The sequence below is a fragment of the Pogona vitticeps genome, chromosome 3 (genome assembly GCF_051106095.1).
Source record: "Pogona vitticeps strain Pit_001003342236 chromosome 3, PviZW2.1, whole genome shotgun sequence".
Classification (NCBI taxonomy): domain Eukaryota; kingdom Metazoa; phylum Chordata; class Lepidosauria; order Squamata; family Agamidae; genus Pogona; species Pogona vitticeps.
In genome coordinates this window covers 65,534,054-65,556,236 of record NC_135785.1, presented here as the reverse complement: position 1 = coordinate 65,556,236, position 22,183 = coordinate 65,534,054, and the positions used below count along the sequence as shown (strand labels likewise).

The 22,183-nt window shown below is 40.1% G+C and overlaps 1 protein-coding gene across 3 annotated transcripts in view; it reads right to left on the bottom strand.

The window, feature by feature from the left end:
• Positions 1-22,183, bottom strand: part of LOC110071998 (pancreatic lipase-related protein 2) — a 46,462-nt gene that overhangs the window by 651 nt on the left and 23,628 nt on the right. The window contains exons 10-12 of one of the 3 annotated variants that reach the window (XM_078389601.1): positions 19,566-19,730; positions 1,751-1,787; positions 8-113 (exon numbers count right to left, since the gene is read on the bottom strand). In XM_078389601.1, the coding sequence (XP_078245727.1) occupies positions 36-113; positions 1,751-1,787; positions 19,566-19,730 (280 nt within the window). In that variant the 3' untranslated portion in view covers positions 8-35. Of the gene's footprint in view, positions 1-7; positions 114-1,750; positions 1,788-16,124; positions 17,873-18,238; positions 19,466-19,565; positions 19,731-22,183 lie in introns of those variants that run through there. The other 2 variants (XM_078389602.1, XM_078389603.1) reach the window with 2 other exon arrangements.

Below are 22,183 nucleotides of genomic sequence, written 5' to 3'. Positions count from 1 at the left end.
TTTGTACTTTGCCTCAGCCAGGAAGCTGCCTCAGGCTAGATCTGCCACTCAGCGCAATCATGCTTTATAGCGATCTCCTCATTATCCTGGATAAAACTGTCCATCTTGAGCTCCTGTTTTAACAAAAGACCCAAAACACACATTCATTTTTCATTTTCTTATTCTTTTGTTGATTGCTGAAAGAAGCCTCTAAAATAAGAACAATTTGTACTAACAAAAGAGTGGTATGCAAAAGCTTACGTTTCCCTCCTTCATGTAATCTTTCTTTTACTAATTGTCAAATAACCCAAGAAACATTCCATCTAATAGCATCACAAGGGCTGCCATAAAAGGCCAATCAGAATGTACAACAATGAGGAACCAGAATTTTGAATCTGTAAAAGGATGTAATTGGTTGGAATCCATTGAGTATCTTTGCTTCAGTTGTTCCTCGTGGGTGAGATTCCTGTGAGCTGCTGAGTTTGTGGTGCTCTCCATCCTGGATTGTGTTGCCTGCTTGCCTCCATGTTTTTAAGGAGGAATCCCCTCTTCACCATTTCTTTGGATTATTTTTGCTGCTGTCACCAGGCAATCTGCCTGTGCCAGTTTACCTCCTTGAGATTAATATTTGACACCACCTACTTTCTTTAGAGATTGTTTTTGGTTTTTGTTATTTGTTTCTGGCCTTTTCCCCTTTTTTGAATTATTTTTGACATCTAGGCCTGGTCTGCCTGTTTGACTCAAAGATAAGAAGAGAATGTATTTGGGGAATGGGGAGAGAAATCCCCCCATATTTCACAGTTTTAGTTTAGGAAGGGCTTTGACTGTATATTTTCTTAATTTGCTTGCTTGCTTGCTTGCTTTTCTTGGGTTTTGAGATGGGGCTATGTTAATGCGGGAGGTGCTGTATTTTCCCCATGTTGTCAGTGGTTGCTTTCTCTGTTCAATTGGTTTTTATAAATTACTATTTGGTCAATTTACTGTGATGTCATTCTGTTAAACGTGTATTACTTTGGTAGGTTTTGGAGGGATTGTTTTGTTTGCTTCCGTGGTTGCATTTGAGTGGGCCAGGAGAGTGGATTTTGTGTCTGTGCAAATGTGCTAGTGGACTGTGTGAATGTAATAATATAAACTAGTACCCGCATAGGTCTGATGATTTTTCTTCTTGTCTACTGTTACTTGATTTTGGAGTAGATTGATTCTCTGCTACCTAACATTTCTGCTTTTTTGAAGTAATTTTAAGGATTCTTTAGGACTTTTGGAGAGTCAAGAAACATGAATTAAGTAATGAATGACTTAAAATAGGTTTTCCCTTTCATGTAAAATGAAAGGAGAGCTGCATGAAAAATAAGAAAAATGAAAGAGGTAGCCCCTAAAAAACCCAAAATGAAACAAATCTAAAAATTGAACTGTCATCCCTAGCTGTAATGAAAGATTGATGATCAGTGAATCTCAGATAATTTAGAGGGTGACAAAACTTTCTTCCAAAGAAGTGATGTAAAATCACTATTTTTTTTAAAAAAAGATACATGAACACAGATATCTTAAAGTCCTGCCTATGTATATCATGACAATGATAGCTGCATTTATTTGTGAATATGCTATTAAACATAGAACTTTTCTAAGTTTCTTTTGTGGATCGTAATTCTCCGAATCTACCAGTGAATGTAGCCAGGTGCATAATTCAAAATTTAACTTTTCAAAGCTCTGGCTAACCATGAAAATTATTCCTTAAACGATGACTAATCCAGTATAGAAAATATTGTCTTACCCTCTGCACCAAGGAGTAGAAATGCAGCAACCCAGATCTAAAACAAAGTTGAATATGCATGTTAAACATATGTAAGCAATATTACTGTTTAATTTTATTTAAATGAGTTGGTGTCATTGTACAGCTTCAGGTTAGTTACCATGAACCTTAATGGAATCAACGAAATGTAAATTAGGCAAGATGTGAAAATCACCAGCTTTCTTTGCATTAGAGCTTGCATGTCTTCACCAACAGATGTTCCACGTTCATTTTAATGCTACTCTAAATACCTTTCTGGTATAATTCTACAAAAATCTACTCTGAAGTAAATTGTTTAAATTCAAAGGGGATTACTTCCAGTAAGTGGGATTAGGAGGAGTGCAGCACTGATTGCCATGCTGTGCAAGGCAACACATCTCTTAACTGGACTTGCCACTATCTTTCTGTGTGGACACCCAACACACATATACATAGTGCTGGTGCTGGAGTTGGTAGCAAAGAGTAGCCACCACCAGTTTCCATCTGTATAGAGAAGATCCACCAGTAGGAGGAGAACACTGAGCTGAAGCAGGTGAAAAATGTTGGCATTTGTTAGGCAATCCGTGGGAGAAGCTCTGGTGATTTTGGATCCTTCAAGAGAGATAAACCTTTGATCTTTTAGCCATAGTAGTCTGAAACTGGTGTAGTGAAAAATGGAGTTGTGAGTGTATGACAACTCCATTTTATGCCAATGTTAGCTGGCCAAATGTGAGCTGTGGGAGTAGAACCCCCTTTTTTGCTTCTCTATTGCACCCCACTGGAATGATGAAATGCCTCCCTGACTTTCAAATTGATTCAGAAGGCACCATGGAGGGCTGCAGTTGCAAGGGAGGAATCCCCACTACTGCCACCCCCATTTCTTCTGCTACCCAGAGAATGATCTGCTGTGCTGATGTTTAAGTAACAGGACAACATTAGTTTTACAGTGTGACATGAACTTGTAGAATAATGGAGCTGAAAGAGGCCAACAAGGATATTGTGTACAACTCTCTGATCAATGCAGGAATACAAATCAAAGTATATCTGAGAAATAGTTATCTAATTCTTTTTCTTGAATTCAGTATCCAAGAGCTTACCACCTTCCAAGGTAATTGGCTCCATTGTCATACTGTTCTAACAAGTAGGAAGTTTTTCCTCATATTCATCTGAAATCTGGCTTCTTGTAACCTAAGCCCATTATTATACGTAGTGTGCTGCACTCTGGGATGATTCAGAATAGATCCTGCTCCTCCTTTGTAGGAAAAATGTTCAAGTATTTGAAGAGTGCTATTATATCTCTGCTCAGTCATCTTTTCTCAAGGCTAAACATGTCCTGATCTTTCTGTCTTTCCTTATATGGTTTGGTTTAGCATCCTCCGATCATCCTGGTTGTTCCAGTTTATTGGCATCCTTCTTAATGTGTGATGTCCAAAACTGGACACAAACTCAAGAGGAGACCTAACCAGTGCCAAATAGAGGGGAACAGGTTCTTCATTGGATTTTATACACAAATATAATCTCACTTTATATTAGTAGGATTATGAAAGGCTGATTTGTTATTGAACCAAACATAATTAGCGATGGGTAAAGCACTCCTAAGACATCAGAGATTCCACAGTATGCTCAATGCACTGCCAAAATAGGTCTTCGAGATGATTCCAGCAGAGAGAACAATTTTAATAATGATGGAGTCACATATAGAAGAGCAAGTCAAAGGCACAGTTCAACACAGCTCAAATTTCAACATGCAGGGAGCCTGTCAAAGCAGGTATGAAACACTATAGCTCATACAAGTTGTTTCCAGCAACCTTCCTTGTCCAGCACGGAAGGTTTAGAGCTTTATAGCTGAGCACCCAGCTCTACCTCAGGACACTTTATCAAAAGTCCTCTTCAGGAGGATGGCTCTGCTCATGAGGATGGTTTACCTGTGATAAGTCAATTGCAAGCAGGCACTCCTTGGGTTCACCTGAAGTCCTGCTGGCATTTTTAATTGCTGGCACTCTTGGCCTAAGAGTGTTGGATCTGCCTCATCTTTTTCACAAGAAGCTTCCTCAGTCTTTTCTCCCAAGGACTCTGAAATGTCCAGTTTTTCAGTGAAGTGTGGTCCAGGAGACCAAGTTCATCTTCAGAGTACGATTTCTCCGGCAGAAGCATGATGGTGGCCTCAAATGGGATTACTGGTAAAACTGTCTGATGGCCCCCTGCAGCTGCATGACTCTGATGGGGATTCCTGCTCCTCCACTGTTGCAAGTGATGCAAAAGGAGCAATTCTAGGTCCTGTGGGCTCAGAGAGGGATGCAGAGGCCAAGTTCTGAATGGCCTCATTTAACATCACTGCTGTCCACTTGATGATCCCAGTGAAGATCCCTGATTCCTTTTCTCCATTAACACAGAGGGAACAGAATGTAGAAACATTCATCTCAGGGGCTCTAGAAAGACTCTTCAGTAACTTCCTTTGGGATTACTGGTCCATTAACAGCATCAGTAGCAAAGAAGAAATGAAGTCAGTTCATCTAAAGTCACTGAGGAAGGAAAAAATGAACGCCTCCCTAATGCAAATTCTTCACTTTGCACTGGTAAAGGTAAAGGTTCCTCTTGACATTTAGTCCAGTCGTGTCTGACTGACTCTAGGGGGCGGTGCTCATCCCTGTTTCCAAGCCGTAGAGCCAGTGTTTGTTTGAAGGCAGTTTCCATGGTCACGTGGCCAGCATGACTAGACATGGAACGCCATTACCTTTCCACCAAGATGGTACCTATTTATCTACTTGCATTTTTACATGCTTTCGAACTGCTAGGTTGGCAGGAGCTGGGAAAAGCGACGGGAGCTCACTCAGTTGCATGGATTCAATCTTACAACTGCTGGTCTTCTGACCTTGCAGCACAGAGACTTCTGTGGTTTAACCCGCAGCACCACCACGCTACACCGAATGCTTCAGATGGTGGCTTCAAATAAATCTGGCCCGGGGACCTTTACTCAGAGACCCATCTCCAATGTTCCAGCAATTGGAGTATGCAGGAATGGTCTTGGGCTTCATTTGGTGTGAAGCTATCAGTCTCCAACTAACTAACTAACTAACTAACTAACTAACTAACTAACTAACTAACTAACTAACTAACTAACTAACTAACTAACTAACTAACTAACTAACTAACTAACTAACTAACTTACTTACTTACTTACTTACTTACTTACTTACTTACTTACTTACTTACTTACTTACTTACTTACTTACTTACTTACTTACTTACTTGATTTATGCCCTTCCCTTCTAGTGACAAAAAATAACATACATTTACAAACGGAAGTAAAATAATAAGCATACAAAAGAAAAACATTCTTTAAAACCCCTCACTAATCAGGACAACTAAATCTCAGATGGCAAAACTAAGGTAACTGAATCAGGCATTAGACAATAAACCCCATAGGGCGGACACAAAATTGCCTCATAAATAAGATTAAAGGTGTTTATAAGACCATAAGGTTATAAGGTACTGACACTTTCAATTTTCCTTTCCTAGCTTTAAAGCATGCTGCATTTTTTTTAACATTTTGAATCCCATCGATGCTATATTTAACATGAGGGGTCCAGAGAGGTACCACTCTACCACATAAACATCTGTAAGCTGTTTGTCTTGTAATCAACATAGAAACTGATAAATAGCCTAGAATAAGTTACTGCTTCCATGTTTGGCAAAATACAGTGCACAGGCCTAGGACTGACCTTTGTCCAGGTTGTGGATGATAAGAAATGTGAACCAAACTCAGAACAATAATGATTAACACAGTATAACGAACACATCTTCAAAAGAACCTGTTTCCTTTCCAGTTAAACACAAATGGCCTGGATCTTATTTATTCTCTTATCCCTTTCTTCTATGCAAAAATAGCAGGAATGCAGCTGATCTTAAGTATGTGATACAAGAAATGGGGTGGAGGGAACCTTCTCCCTATGTTATGAAATATTAAAGATTAAAAAGCAAACTACTTATTTGGGTGCAGTTAGGATTAAACAAAGGCTTATCATTTCTGAGATGCTAAATAAAAGCACTTTTGGAACTGAATCTGAACACCCTCTGAGATGAATGGAAGAAGGTTGGTATAGGACCTGTTGAAGATTCCATGTGGACCAAAAAGTACAAAAACTGGACATGTCAATCTATACACTGCTAAAAAAATGTGCTGTGCTGCCTTTCCCTGCTTTGTTATGCCTGACATTTATATTCAGAAAATCCTTTTAAGATTTCACCGGTGTTAATTGCATAGGACAGCTGAATAATACTCTGTTTCCTAGCTGTACTGTCATTCCTGTTATGATCAACAGTACACCCTTCTCTCTCACATGAAATAAATTGCCCTGGATTCAAGATACACACACACACACATATATATAGATATACATATATATTATATATATTATCAGCCACTTACCATTCTAAATATAATTTCCATCAATATTGTGAAATTATTATTCAGGCGATTCTCCTGCTAATGCTGTGTTATTGTGTCCACTGTCTTGTGCACCCAATTGAGAAGTGCAGAGATGAGCTGACAAACAAAGTTCTGAGGGAAGTGATCTGTGAGCACTTCCAAACTGGGTGTGTATTCTGTGTGGAGATTCTAATTATGCAGTTTTGTTTGTGTGGGATGGCCAGATGGATTGCAATATGTCGGCTCCGTGTTGTTTCCATTTATGCCTGTTTGCTTTGACTTGTTGTTTGTCTGATTTGCTCTGACTGAGATTGTCCCATTTGTCACTTTAAAAATGAGATCAGATTCAGACATTTAGTATGAAACTAAATGAAGTCCTGAAGTCACAGGCTATGCAAAAAGGAATTCAGGATGTATTTGACAGCACATATACTAAAACTGGAACAATAAGGAAATAACAGCTTGGACCCTACATGGCTGAGTCTGTGTCTTAGCCTGCACAATTTCCATATATAGATAGGCATAAAGGCTACTAGAAAACCAATGAAATAATATTAGTTCCATCTATGGAGAAATAGTGAACAATTGCCTAAACTTCTCTCAGTTCCCAAGCTACCTAAAGTTTGCTTGAATAATGAAACAGGGCCATGCCCTATTCATAATCATTAAAACAATATTCAGTTGCACATTGGGAAATACTGTAGACCAAGTTATCTCTGCCTTTATGGAAATATAGCAAGGCCCACGTGAAAAGTATGCTGTTCAACCTATAGAACTCTCGTAATGCTGAAGAATCAATTATTTATGTAGTTTCCCCTATATTTTTCACATAAGCTTTCATTTCATAGGTAAGGTAAAGGTAAAGGTTGCCCTTGACAATTTTTGTCCAGTTGTGTTTGACTCTAGGGGGCGGTGCTCATCCCCATTTCCAAGCCATAGAGCCAGCGTTTTGTCCAAAGACAATCTTCCGTGGTCACATGGCCAGTGCGACTTAGACATAGAACGCTGTTACTTTCCCACCAAGGTGGTCCCTATTAATCTACTCGCATTTACGTGCTTTCGAACCACTAGGTTGGCCGGAACTGGGACAAGCGATGGGCGCTCACTCCGTCACGTGGATTCGATCTTACAGCTGGAGATCTACAGACCTTACAGCACAGAGGCTGCTGCGGTTTAACCCGCAGTGCCACCATGTCCCTTGCAGCGCCATCACGTCATTTCATAGAGCTTAAGTTTAAAAAATCATATATGTGGCATAAGGACAGAAGCAGCACAAAACTTGCTTATAAATTTTGCTGCAGCACGTAAGGAGGATACTTAGAGCACAAATAGGTGTTTACTGTGTCTTTTCATTGACTTTCTGGATTACAGTTCCCAGTTCCCACAATCCCCTAGGCTATACTGGATCGGAGTCATAGACAGAGATTATGCGAGTTGTAGGCAGAAAGGCATTTTATTTTAAAAGAATATATAAGTAAGATTGGCTGCATCATTTGATAAGAAATTGACTTTAAGTTGCACTAATAACAAGTGGAAGAATATATGTGATTTTCTCTTTCCCTTTCTCCTTTAGCACATTTACTACCAGACCACTAAGGTTATTTTCCAAATCTGTCTACAGTCTTACTTTTAAAAATCAACATAAATGCAGTGGGAAAGGATAATCTTAACCCAAGGCTACCTAAAATTAAATGAACCCTGAAATACATTGGAAGAACTGTGGTTTTTTAACAGCAGAGCCTAGGAAACTAGGCAGCTGTCTTACATGGAGTCTATCTAGCTTTGTCCATCTAACTCAGTATTGACTGAAATCCTGTCACAACTAGACTAGGCCTGTTGAATCAGTAGTTGTTACAGAGCAGTTGATTCACCAAATCCCCACTGATTCAAGGGGCCTACTGTAGTTGCAATTTACTGCTGGATTCCACCCATTGTTAACTAACTGGGAGCAGGTTCTATGAGATATTTTATTTTAAAAGGCCATCAGCCATTGTCTGCACCTCAGCCAGCTCTCTTCTAGTGGGTAGGAATTCAGAGAAATAAATAATGGTGGTTCTCAGAGTGCTGAAAATGGGTACTTCCACACCTTTTCTCTTCACTAAGTTGGGAGTAACTGCACAGAAAAGGAGCATCAATGAAACATTGCCAAAACAACCTCTTCTTGTGTTTACTATACCTAAAAAGAAACACTGAACAGCAGGACATTACAAACAATTCAGTCCATACATATCTATTCAGAAATTTTAAAAAATATATATTCAGCAGTGGCAGAGACTGAATAATTCAGGAATAAGCAACAGTAAATTCTAAGAGCATCCAAAATCCACACTTTGGCATAAAGTTGCAAAAATGATTATGATGATAATGATTATGTTGATGACAATCCACACTACAATGGAAAAATATTTCCTGCTCCTGCTCTATCTCCACTTTGATAGGAGAAAAATGAACTGTAGAGCTAAGATCAGTGAACATACCAAGTCTACGTAAATATAAAATAGCTTTAACTATTATTCACAAAAGATGTGAAAGTATTGCTTGTCAAATCACACTGGTAATGTCAGCGCTGTGCCAATTGGCACAGTTATACCTCCATGTACAGCTTCCCTTTCTCTCGCTTGATGGAGGAAAATTATGGGATCTACCAGGAGTAACATCCTGACTGTTAATCGTCTAGCACCATACTGCTTCTGTGCTTTACTGCTGTACTTGAACTTGCAAACAATGTCTAGCAAACCTTCACTGTTTTCGAATACAAATCATGTTGACTTCCCTGTGCTATACTAGCTGTTGCCTTCACGTACTCATCATGCATTAGCACCAGTTATTGGGAAGTCTCACAGCACTAAATGCTGTTCATCTTCCCATACCAAAAACAACAAAAACTAAAACAAGGGTTTTAGGATGAAAGCTACAAGAATTTGGGAGGAGGAGAGATGGTACAAAATGAAAAAAAGAGGAACTATGTTAGGATGCCTTGGAAAATTCTGATAAAGAGCAGTGCAGAATCTGGAACAAATGATTCATCTGAAAGAGTTTTAACATAATCATACCTTCATTTTAGGGGAAAAGATATAATTACAAACAGCTAATTATTTATAGCACTGTAAGCTTTGTCTGGGATATCCTGTGTAGTTTAGTAGATATAGTGTCTGTGAATTTCGTTTTATGGGTATACTGTGTATATATTTACAATGACAATAAATTATTATTATATTATATATTATATTATTATATTATATTATAGAACTCAGGAGGTCTGGGTTCAAACCCTTGCTCAGCTTACTGTGGGGTGGAACTAGTAAAACCACTCTTTAAAGATCTCTCTTGCCTTGAAAGCCCTATCAGAGTCACCATACGTTGGTTCCAACTTGAGAGCACGTAACGAAAACATAAAGTTCTACCTTGTTATCAGTCTGCTCTCCCAGATGGCTACATGAGCCCACCACCAGGAGATGAGTTTTGGGTGCCTAATAACAGAGGCATGCAGCATTTGATGCCAGAGGTATGCAACCATTACCGCTAGACTGCCTTTCAAGAAGCCATTCCTCCAGTCTAGCTGGACAGAATATGTTACATTTCTGGTTTTGGAGTCGTGAACAACAATGTGGTTTCCCTGAGTACAATACCAAATGCCAAAGATATATCCCAGTTTTCTAAGGACACTCAGACTATCCTGTTTAAACCATCGCTTGCCTCCTTCATGTCCTACTTTATTGCCACTGGAAGAATTCATTTATTGCAGATACTGTAAAGTGTCACCACTCTGGTATTCTAACCAACAGGGAAGTTTCAGTTGAACACAGGTTGCCTGACAGTTGAGGGTTGGCATTGAGGAAAAGGTTTCCTCTGTCATCTGTGTACCTTGCTGTTGACTCTTATGTACTGCATGTCAATTATGGCTGGTTATAGCATTGGAACAGCATAAGACATTGGGGGAAACTTCAGTGGAATGATACCCGAAGAAGCAAGGAATTGGAGGATATGTTTGTAAAAGCCGGAGAATACCAGGAGTCTGTGTTCTTATTAAAGCTTTCATTTGTGTAAAGTACTGGAATGTACGGCATGAACACACAAAAAAGAAACAAGTGCTCCATGTGCTTTAGAGTCCATACACAAATGTTCTTGCATCTCATGGTATCTCAGGAATGTGAGACATATAACATCCGAGAGTTTTGAAATTACATCTGTGATCTCTGAAAACTTTCCTATATTGTGCAATATTTTTCTTTCTCAGACTTTTCTTCACACCCTTCTGATTGCAGTGCTGATGTAAACCTAAGCTCCAATTAGGGAAATTCGGTTAAAGGCCTCACCCTTACAATTCATATATTATGATAGCAACAAGCAATGTTAATGACCGAAAACTTGTTTTTGCTGACAGACAGGAACTTGATCAGAAAGGTTCCTTTTTCTCTTCAGCAAGGCTAGAGCAGTGGTTCCCACCCTTGGGTTTCCAGATGTTCCTGAACTAAAACTTCCAGACGCCTTTGCCACTAGCTGTGGTGACCAGAATTTCTGAGAACTGCAGTTTAAGAACATCTGGGGAACCACTGGTCTAGAGACACGGCTACATATCTTCATCCTTCCTGAGATGTCCTGACTGGTATGTGTATAGCCAGAACCTTTAATTCAGGGACAGGGATCATTTGGTCTTTCAGGTAGTTTTTTGAGTGCAACTTCCACTAGCCTCTAGTTCGCATAGCAAACAGTGAAGGTGTGGCAGCCCATGGAGGGATAAATGTTCCCCATCCCTGCCATGTCTGAAGCATGTCTGTCCTGAAAAGCAGGTATGTTGTCTAGTACAGTCACAGCCGCAGCCACACACCCCACTCACCAACTTGATTTATTTTGGATTTGATCCACCCACTGATTTATTGGGACTCTACTCATCTATTCCTGCATAACACATAATTAAGAGAAACCGGTGCTACCAATGAATCCTGAAAGGGTAACAGGTGAAAGGCCAATCCAGGTATCTGTGTGACAGCTCTTCCTTTCAAGTCTCTCTAGTCAGTGCATTTGATGGGAGACACAGAAGACCATTTTATCTCATATTCGAATAATACTCCACCATATCACTGCTCCATCTACATGTTGAAAGGACAGTCTTCAACATACCATTCTGAACATAGTAATTTCATCTGCAACCTAAGCAAGAGCAGTCCTGGTTAGTACTTGGAAGAGAAATTCCCAAGGAATACCAGGGATTTCCAGATAACGCTAGAAAAGAATTCTGTCTGAAACTGGTGAGACATCACTGGCAGTCAGAGTTCACTAGGTTAGATAAATTAAGGATCTGACTTGGTATAATAAAGGCGGCTTCCTACCCTCCACATTTTTCTAGTACTAGACTGCCACCTTGTGGATTTAATTAGTGCCTTGTTGTTTTTGAGCCCCACCTTGTAATTTCAATTTATTCTGAGCAGCTTCATAAAAAGTATTTTCTTCCTCAGCAGATTATAGATTGTGTTCTTATTAAAGCTTTTGGAACATTTAGAACATGCATTTTTTGAATGTAAACACTAAAGAACAAAGGGTTTATGGACAGTTTGTTGAGTGCCTGCACAGCATCTACAGAAATGGGCAACTGATTGTAATTTGCTGAAGGAACAAAACGGTAGTACCATCACTCCATCTGGCTCTTTGTGCTTCCGGTCTCCCTTTTGGATCTTAACCATAGTTCTTATGACATGTAACATCTGGTAAGGATGAATTTTGAACTTTTCTGCTTCCTCCCTCCTGCATGCCAGTTTTACCACACCTTATCTGATGAAGAGTTCTGAAAACTCCCAAAAAACAACAGGTTACCCACCTGTAATTGTAGTTCTTCAAGTGGACCTCTGTGATTCACACCCTGGGTGATTTGCGCCTGCCAGGAGCCTCATCAAAAGATTCTAGAGCTTCTGCAGTAGCAATGAACACATTAGAATAGGCCCTCCCCACCCATATTGGAGCCAAGTGTCCCCTTTCATTTATGTCAACCGCCGATTAATAGTGAGCGAACAATGGTGTGACAGAGGGGAGGACGGGCGGGATGTGTGAATCACAGAGGTCCACTCAAAGAACTATAATTACAGGTGGGTAATCTGTCATTCTTCTTCGTGGCCTCTGTGAATCACACCATGGGTGACTAATAAACTGTCTTACCTGGAGGCAGGGTGTCCCACCAAGGTAGAGGCTAGAACAGCATGTCCAAATGCTGCATCAGACTTTCACTGGAGATCGAGTCTATAATGACTGATAAACATGGATGGCTGTGCCCAAGTGGCAGAGGCGCAGATGTCCGGAAGAGGTACGCCACGGAGAAAGGCTGTAGAGTTGGCCACTGGCCTGGTGGAGTGAGGGCGAACCACTCTAGGGAGTGGTAGTCGAGCAAGTTGATAAGCCAAGTGAATGGTAGAGCTGACCCAACTGGAGATAGATTGGGGAATCACCTGATAGACTTTTGTAGGTAGCTGGTGGCTTATGAAGAGATGAGATGACTGTCTAAAAGGTTGGGTATGTTGGAGATAAAAAGCAAGAGCTCTTCTGACATCCAACATATGGAGTATTTTTTCTTGGTTTGAAGAAGGCGGTGGAAAAAATGAAGGAAGGACAATCGGCTGAGAAATATGAAATTGAGAGACAATTTTGGAGAAGAAGGAAATGTCCATGAATAACCTCACCTTATTGTGAAAAAATTGTAGATAAGGGTAGTCATAGCGTAAAGCTGCCAATTCACTAGCTTGTCGAGCTGAGGTGATGGCTACGAGAAAAACTGTTTTAAAGGTGAGGAGTCTTAAGTCAGTTGTAGCTAATGGCTCAAAAGGAGCTTTGGTGAGTTGTTTGAAAACAAGAGTTAGTGACCATTGTGGAGAGGGAGGTTGAGTATCAGGGTAGATATGAGAGAGACCTTTCAGAAAACGTTTTGTTGTTGGATGCTTGAAGAAGTTTGTTGCTGGAGAATTTGGAGGTTGGTATGATATTATTGCCAAAAGGTAGACTCTTAAGGATGAGATGGAGAGGCCCTTGGATTTGAGATGTAGGAGAAAGCAGAGAACAGTGGAAAGTGATGGATTGATGGAGGATGAAGAGGAAGATTTGGTAAAGGATTGAAATTTCTTCAATTTGTAAAGGTAGGCTTTCATTGTGGGTGGTCTTTTGGCATGATGAAGAATGTTCATTAATGAGGGAGAATCCTCCCTGCTGTCAGGTGCAGAACAGGTAAGTCCGGGTGTAGGACATGGGCGTTGTTCTGTGTGAGAAGGTGTGGCAGGCGGGGGAGATGGTGGATGTCTGGTGAGAGACTGCTGAGAACTGGGAACCAAGTCTGTCTTGGCCACCAAGGGGCTATGATGGCATTGGTTTTGTCTTGTTGTAGATGGACGACAACTTTGTGGAGGAGAGGGAACAGTGGGAAAAGGTAGGTAAGAGTTTTGGGCCAACGGCCAACAAACGCGTCTCCCTGGGAATGTTTTCCTATTCCTGCTTGGGAGCAATAGAGTTGGCATTTCTAATTTGCTTGGGAGGCAAAGAGATCGAGAGTCGGTGTGTCCCATTTCCAGCATAGTTGGCAGAATACTGATTGATCTAGTTCCCACTCGTGAGCTTGGGCATCTGTATGGCTGAGCGAGTCTGCTAGGTCATTGTCTTGATCAGCAATGCGTAAGGCTGCGAGACAGATATGATGTTACAGACACTACTCCCAGAGGTTGACCACTAGGTAGAGGAGACCTGGGGAGTGGGTGCCACCTTGTTTTAGGATGCAGTACATTGCTGTGGTGTTGTTGGTGGCTATCTGTACCATTTTTTCCTACGAGAAGGTTTCTGAAAGCATTGCAGGCCTTTATGATGGCTAGTAGCTCCAACTCCTTTATGTGGAGCAGTTTTTCTTTGTGACACCATTTGGTGTGGACTGTAAGGGATTTGCAATGAGCCCCCCAGCCGATGTGACTGGAGTCAGCAGTGACTTGGATTCACAGGCAAGGTTGTTGGAATGGTCGCCCGATAGAAAGGTTGGTATGGGAATGCCACCATTGAAGTTGAGAGGCCAGTTCTGGAATGACTCTTAGGATGAGTGTGGGGAGAGTCTTTTAGTGGATCTAATAGGGCCAGAAACCTGGATGGGAGAGATCTCATTTTGAGACGAACATGCTGTACAACTGATGTCATAGAGGCCATGGAGTCTAGAACTCGTTGCACTGTTAAGGCAGGTATCAAGGCATGCTGAATGAAGCTGTGAAGTAAGGTTAAGAGATTTTGTCTATTTTCTGCAGGGAGGAATGCGCGAGCTCATGTGGAGTCTATGAGTACACTTATGTAATGTATAGTCCTTGCAGGTTTTAATGTTGATTTCTGTTTGTTGATAGTTAGACCGAGATCGCGAAGAAGGGCAAAGGTGAAACGGGTGTCTCATCGAGCTTTGCAATGGGAGTGTGCTACAAGGAGCCAGTCGTCGATATATGGAAAGACGAGAATGTTTTGAAGTCTGAGGTAGGCGGCTACCAGCGCCATGCGCTCAGTGAATACTCTCGGAGCTGTTGCAAGGGAGTTGTTGAATGGGAGTCTTTTGAATTGGTATGCTTGTGATCCAAGTTGGAAACGAAGGAATTTTCTGTGTGCAGGATGTATTGCAATATGAAAGTAGGCATCTCTTAGGTCTATGAAGAAAGGAAAGAACTGATTCTAGAGTAACCATGCAGAATTTTGTGGTGACAATGTAGTTGTTTAATAATCTTAAATCTAGAATAGGGCAAAGTCCCCCATGTTTCTTGGGGAAGGTGAAATAGCAAGAGAAACCCCCGGTGTTTTGATAGACGGATTGTATGGCATCTTTGACAAGTACATTTGTTATTTCTTCTTGCAGGGGTTGTGACGGTGGAGTAACAACATGTGTTGTTGGAGGAAGTTCGAGGTTGAGCCATTTGAACTGGTTGTAAGGATTGTTTCCAAAGTCAGAGTTTTAGCCTCAAGAGGTGAGATCGAAGAACTCCACGCTTAAAATTTTTGCAATGGATACAGGAGGAAGTTTGATGTTGTTCTCCCAAACAGAAAAGCCACTTAGTGTGTCTATCAGAAAGTGGTATTTTATTTTATTATCACAGACAACACAGTGCTTAAATGGGCCCAACAGGGCCATGAATAGGAGAAAATAATTTGAGGAGAAAAACCGATGATTGAAGGAGGGGTTGCTGAGGCCTGCGGCTGAGCGAGGGGAAAAGAAAAATCTCTGATGATAAAGAGTTTGATCTAATAGTTTAAAAGAAAAATATTGATAACAGGAAGGAATCAAGAATAGACTCTCTTTCTCTTTTACTCACAGAAGCAGAATTATGAGGCTGTCAATGTGGTGGTTGAAAGAAACTGAAAGGAAACGCTTGGCGCCAAGGTACTTATATGAGTGGGGAGGGGCATGTTCTAATGTGTTTATTGCTACCACAGAAGCTCTAGAATCTTCTGATGAGGCTCCACACAGGTGCAAATCACCCAGGGTGTGATTCACAGAGGCCATGAAGAACTTTTAATTTTTAAATTTTCTTCCTTCCTTCCTTTGAAAGACTGTTATGACCTGATAAACGTATTATCCAACCAACATTCTTGTTTGTCTTTTCCAGTAACAGCCTTCCAAAAAGTTGCAATCTTCATCAGAGAACCAGTTATATGTAGATAGGGTCTGTGAGTATACAAGGCAAGGCTTTCTGTTGAATCAACTCAACCTTGGAACGCTCTTCAAAGGTGGTCTCCATCCCTCCTACATACGTTTTAGATAGACCTGCCTTGATAAATCATGCTTTACTCCCCCTTCTTTTTTTAAAAAAAAATAATGTATGCTTTTATTCTGTTCTATTTATCTATATAAACAGATAGTGATTGTATTGTTTAGAACTACATATCACCTGGACAGACCTGGTGGCCAGAGATAATAAAATACCCTTGCTGGGATAGAATGTGGAGTTGGAATGGAGGTATGTTGCAAGTTCTAGTTTATTGGTCAGTGCCTTTGCTTACAAGTGGGCCGTCGATAATGGCAAGTAACTATTTGCCCCAGTAACAAGACGAACAACAAAAATTAAACAAAGGTTTAAAAAAGGGGAAAACAATACAAAGTGAGATAAGAGGAACATTGTTTAGAGGTCTAGGAAGATCCTGATAAGATCAGTGCAAAACTTGGAATAAATGCCTCATCTAGAAGAGTTTTAACATAATTATACCCACTCCCTACTATCTGTCAGACAGGTGTAAGAGGTCCAGGGCCAGTGTATGCTTCATGTAGCTGAGGAGTTGTCTATCTGTCAGGCACCATTTGAAAGGTTATCCATTTCAGCAAACATATGATGATCGCAGGGTGGCATACATAATTAATTAATGCTTCTAAGTGCCTTTATGGGTCCAACCTAAGACATTTTGCTCGCTGAGGTACAGCAGTAAACTCATCCCCCTGCATGAATCAAAGTGCAAAGTCAAGGCTAATCAAAATCCCAGAAGCACCTTTTCTCCTTTTTGGCAGAAAAAGGCTACAGCAATGATGAAATGACTAACAGTTTGATGCCCTTTCAATGGCATCTAAAATCAGCTACTCAAGTGGGCGGGTTTACATTGCTAAACAGTAAGTCCAGACTTATAGTGTTTTGTGCAATCCACTATATTTTTAAACAGTTTCCATTCAGGTACAGGGACAAGAGACTATCTGTGTTAGGAATAAAAACACAAAGAGATGCTGGATTAGTTTCAGCTAAAGCAAAATTCTTTAAGTAGCAATAAACCATTCAATGCCAGCTGTTTCCCTAGAAAGCTCTGTCTTCACCCCACACACTACTGTAAGGAACACGGCGCCATCTTTCCCTGGCTGCCAAATTTCATCTAGTGGGGCTTTCTGATATTGCATAGGTTGCTTTATGTGGCATTTTGAAGGTGCCAAAGGGGGCTACACAAAAATGTAAGCCAAATCTAGCTGGTGTTGAAGTTGTAACAAGACCTTTTCTTGCTCATGCTGCAACATGCTAACTAACGTGACTAGCCCCATCCCAGACATTCTTTAATCTATGTCAGGCTATAGCAATACCTGAGCCAGATGTGAAGAGGATAACGTTGTTATGGCTGGACCTTCTAGTGTAACAGGTAGTGGGAGCAGACAGAGCACTTTCCCCTATTAAATTCTGTTCTAGCAATGGGAAGGGTAATTGCTCATTTTAAAGAAACCTAGCTATTAGGAGAACCTGAACATTAGAAAAGAATTATTGAAAGAAAATGGTGTTAATGGGATCTGGAAAGTTTTTGTAGAACATGTATTTACTAAACACAAAAGTTACACTCCAACACAAGAATCATTGTATTTTGGAAAGAGAGAGGGCACATTATATAAATTAAGACAAAATGTATTGTTGAAAAAATATATAAAGATATACAGTAGTCCCAAAGGTGGTTGAGTTACGCTGTATATTTGAGTTATTATTGTACTGGTCAATTGTTTTTGTTATCAAGTATTGTTCAATGCATACTTGTGTGTCTTTTGTTTATAATAAAAACAATTTAAAATAGCTTTTAAAAGAAATCTTTAGAAGAGCTTGCCAGCATCATTAGTAAAGGAACATTAATTTATTCTGTTTTCTCAGGTTATAGTAGGCAAAAATACAAACATTTTATACGTGCTTCAACATGGTGTAAGCTTTTGCCAAACGTTGGGCTGAACAGTATTGCTGCCACAAAATACAGATCTAGAAATTAAAAAAAATATTAATATACTTTGGGACAAATAATATTTTAAAATACAAAGTTAAATTTATTAAAATAGAAAGCTGATCTACACCTCTCCCAATCTTAGATTCAAGCTCCATTTGCATATTATAAATCTTTCTGTTTTATTAACCCTCTATAATCTTTTGTTTTAGTATTTCCATTTAGTATGTAACTGGGTAATGGCCACCATAAACTGCAATTATCCTACATACAAGTTGATCATCATATTGTTTTTAAGTTAACACGTTAGTGGAATCAAGATTTAAAGCATAGATAAGAAACTCTTTCAGCTACTCTAAATTCAACGTCACAGAGGTTCACATGAGTCATATTCTTAGAAGGGAGCAAAGTAATGGGACCAAGAATGAAAGCATTAACTGAGACTGTGACTACACAACAGGAAAAATGCATATAGGTCCACTGTGAAACTACACCCAGGAAGTTGGACTTCCCTGGGCTAATTCATTTCAGATTACCACAGAGGAGTCAGGAGAGAGAGGGAAGGAAATTGGCACTCAACATTGTTTGCAGCTTGTTAAAGTATCTCCTTAATGTGGTCTCCTTCTAATAAAAGAGCTGGATCACCTGGTGTCCATGAACTCAAGTTTATCAGTCCATAAATTGAATTCTGCTATGTACAACTTTTCAATACTTTTAAGTACACGTTTCTTCTGCCCTATTTCCCTATTTGTTTGTAAATTTTGCAGTAAAAATTCTGCATGAGATTTAACATATATTTCCCTATGTATTCTTCCAAAATATGCATTCCTACGCATCATTCCTCTTAGTGAATGCATTCCTGAGTACAATTTTCTGTTATATATGGATTCTTGTTTGCAATTCCTACCTATGCAAACATTTTGTGTGCAATTTTCCCTAATGTATACATGTTAATGCACAATTTCCCCTAATATATGGATTTTTGTTTCCAGTTTGAGCTGCTGAGGCCTTAATGGGCTACATTAACTCACTTCTGTACCTGTAAACAGGCACACATCATTGGGCTGAGCCTGCTGTCAAGAAGTTACATAAGGGGTACATTTGTATAAGCACCCTACTCATATAAATAGAGTTTGTACCTCTGTTCATGCATTCAAATGTGGCCTACTAGCATACCAGTAATAGAAGGGCCATGTACTTGATTTTGAAAGCCTAAGTGTAAAACTGCAAGTAAGAATAATACCCAATAAAAACAGAACAACTACAGTACTTGTAGTATATACTAAAGTTAATATAAGTTCTCCCGCTCTTGGCAGCAGATTCACTGAAATTAATGAGACTTAAGTTAGCTGTAAATAACAAGCCCCATTCCTTTCAATGAGTGCAGTCTAGGTAGGACCAACACTAGGTTTAGCTCAATGAGCCTCTGCTTTTTCTGGACTGTGTTACATATGCTAATTCCACAGATTCATTTTTTCCATATGAAACAAGATCAGCCTAGTTCTTAGCACTCTTGGAGAGCTTCCTGGATTTGAGGGGGAGGGGCGCAACAGTGCTGATCCGTGCTCTTCCTCCATGCAGTGGAATGCTCTCCTTCAGGAGGTTAGGTGGACCTTCTCCCATTTATTCTTCTGGAAAAAAAATTGAATACCCACCTCTTCAAACATGCTTTTAACCATCATAACTGAGTCCCTACTTTTTAATCAGTCACGTAGGTACAGTAACACTTACTGTTGACCATTCTTTCCATAGACTATGGTGACTTGTTGTGCTCCCATGTAGCCAATTCTTTGCCACGTTGGATGCATTTCCCACTGAAATTCAACTGCTGTAATGTTTCCAGGAATATTTACATCAAGAAAAGTTTCATAAGAATATCTTGGATAAATAAACCCACTACAAAGGAAAAACAATATAGTGGACACACATTTGCATAAGACAGCCAGAACAGACTTCTTACCCACCCCAACTACACCGTTAATTTCCCACAGGCAACCTACGATTTCTAAGAAAAATAATCATAAATCATCACGTGCCATCAAGTCATCTCTGACTTTCTGCCAACCCTCTTCAAGGATTTCCAGGTAGGGAAGATTCAGAAGTGGTTTACCATTCCCTTCTTGGGATGGGGACTGTCCAGCTTGTCCAAGGCCACACACTCTAGGACATATAGTGGGGAATCAAACTCCCAATGTGTGGCTCTGGAGTCAGATACTTAAATCATGGAGCTATCTAGCCTGCTCCAAGGAAAACAATACTATGAAGATAATTGACAAAAACACATACAACACACAGAAGCACAGTTTATTTCGATTGCAGCTTGCTACTTCTCAGACATCTGGATCCTATAAGTGAATTGCCCATTTGAGGAAACTTCCCAAACTACAGTGACACCTTGGTGCCATAAGTGACTTGTCAATTGCAGGAAACTTCCTAAACCATTATCCTTCTTTTGCTCCACTTGATTCCTTCCTTCCATACTTAGAGCGTCACTTCTGAATATCCGAAAAGAGTCGCCCAAATGGGAACTGTTGCCTTACTTTTGGGTGGCATTGTTCCACTTCAAGACTGATAGGCATGGGATCACCCAAGTTTAAATTTAGAGGGAATGATAAACCTAATAGAAAGAATAATAAACATTATCCTCCAAACTGCAAGATCATGTTTTTAGTCCTTCGGCTATAATTACAAAGGCAATTAAACTTCAATCTTCAAACAGATTACTGGATTAATTTGGTTAAAGTTAAAAAAATGAAGCATATGGAAATCGTTTTGGATACTGATGTCTAATTGCCTTTAGGGGTATGATGCTAATCTCATAAGCACAGCAAACTCATTATAAAGATTGCATACATTTGTGCAAATACATTTTATCCAGCAAACATCCTGACTACTTTTCTTAAAAGTAAATCCCTGTGAAAAGCCTGGAGCCGAGGCTGCAAACTTATCCACTGTTTCCTGGAGTAAGGCCCGTGGGAGAAATTTCTGAGTTAACTGTTCAGAGGTGATCAAGGTATATCTTCAGGTTCGCCCCAAGCCGTTACATGTTCTGACATTATACCTTTTTTCTTTTGACTTTAAAACCTTCCCACTCTTTAGGGGACAGGTGCAACCTGGCCACATTTTGCCCCCCAACCTGTCTTATGCTTGTGAACGAGGCTTCAAAACTATGGAAAAGCTTTTTAAACATGTCTGGGGAAAATATGGCAAGAATCACCCTGGCCCAGAGGAGAATATGAGTCCTTTAACTTTTTTTTTAAATTGGAGGTGCTAGGGGCAAGTGAGGGAGCCCTTTGAAGTTTGTATGGGATAGGGACAGCCCTCAAACTGCTAGATGCTGCAATCACCGAAATAAAGATTCAATGATATCTGCAACTCTCAAGCCATGTACCAGATCCACAGCTTGGAAACAGTATTTTGAACTAAAAGTCCTCTAGCCTGCAACTCACATGTTGGCTGGAGGATTGTGGTGTCATCATCTGAAAAAATAACTTTCCAAATTCCACTGAAATCCTTCCACCATGTCAACATGGGAAATACCTGCATTAATATCAGCGTTGTCTGATATTTGTTATTAAAAAGCAGAGAAATCACCTTGCCGACAAAGGTCTGCATAGTCAAAGCTATGGTTTTCCCAGTAGCGATGTATGAAAGTGAGAGCTGGACCTTAAAGAAGGCTGACCGCAGAAGAATTTATGCTTTTGAATTGTGGTGCTGGTGGAGACTCTTGAGAGTCCCCTGGACTGAAAGGAGAACAAACCTGTCCATTTTGAAAGAAACCAACCCGGAGTGCTCACTGGAAGGACAAATCCTGAAGCTGAGGCTCCAATACTTTGGCCATCTCATGAGAAGAGAAGATTCATTGGAAAAGACCCTGATGTTAGGAAAGTGTGAGGGCAAGAGGAGAAGTGGACAACAGAGGATGAGATGGGTGGACAGTGTCACCGAAGCTACCAACATGAATTTGACCAAACTCCGGGAGGCAGTGGAAGACAGGAGGGCCTGACGTGTGCTGGTCCATGGTGTCACAAAGAGTTGGACATGACTTAATGACTAAACAACAACACCTTAATGTTGTTAATGTTACCCTGAAAGAGCTGAGTTGTATTGAATTTTTGAATATGTACTTTGCTTCTTACTTCGGTGCACCACCCATGTGCATGCAGCATCCATGCAGCGTTGTCTGATACTTGTTATTGAAATTTACATGATTACAGACTACTGCTTCTTCCTTCCTTGGCAAATAAACCTTCTTATTCTTTTACAAGTAAGCTTTTGTTATTCACTGTCCATAAAACTTTAACATAATCTTTGAGAGAACGATGCAGGATTACCACTTCTGCATGTAG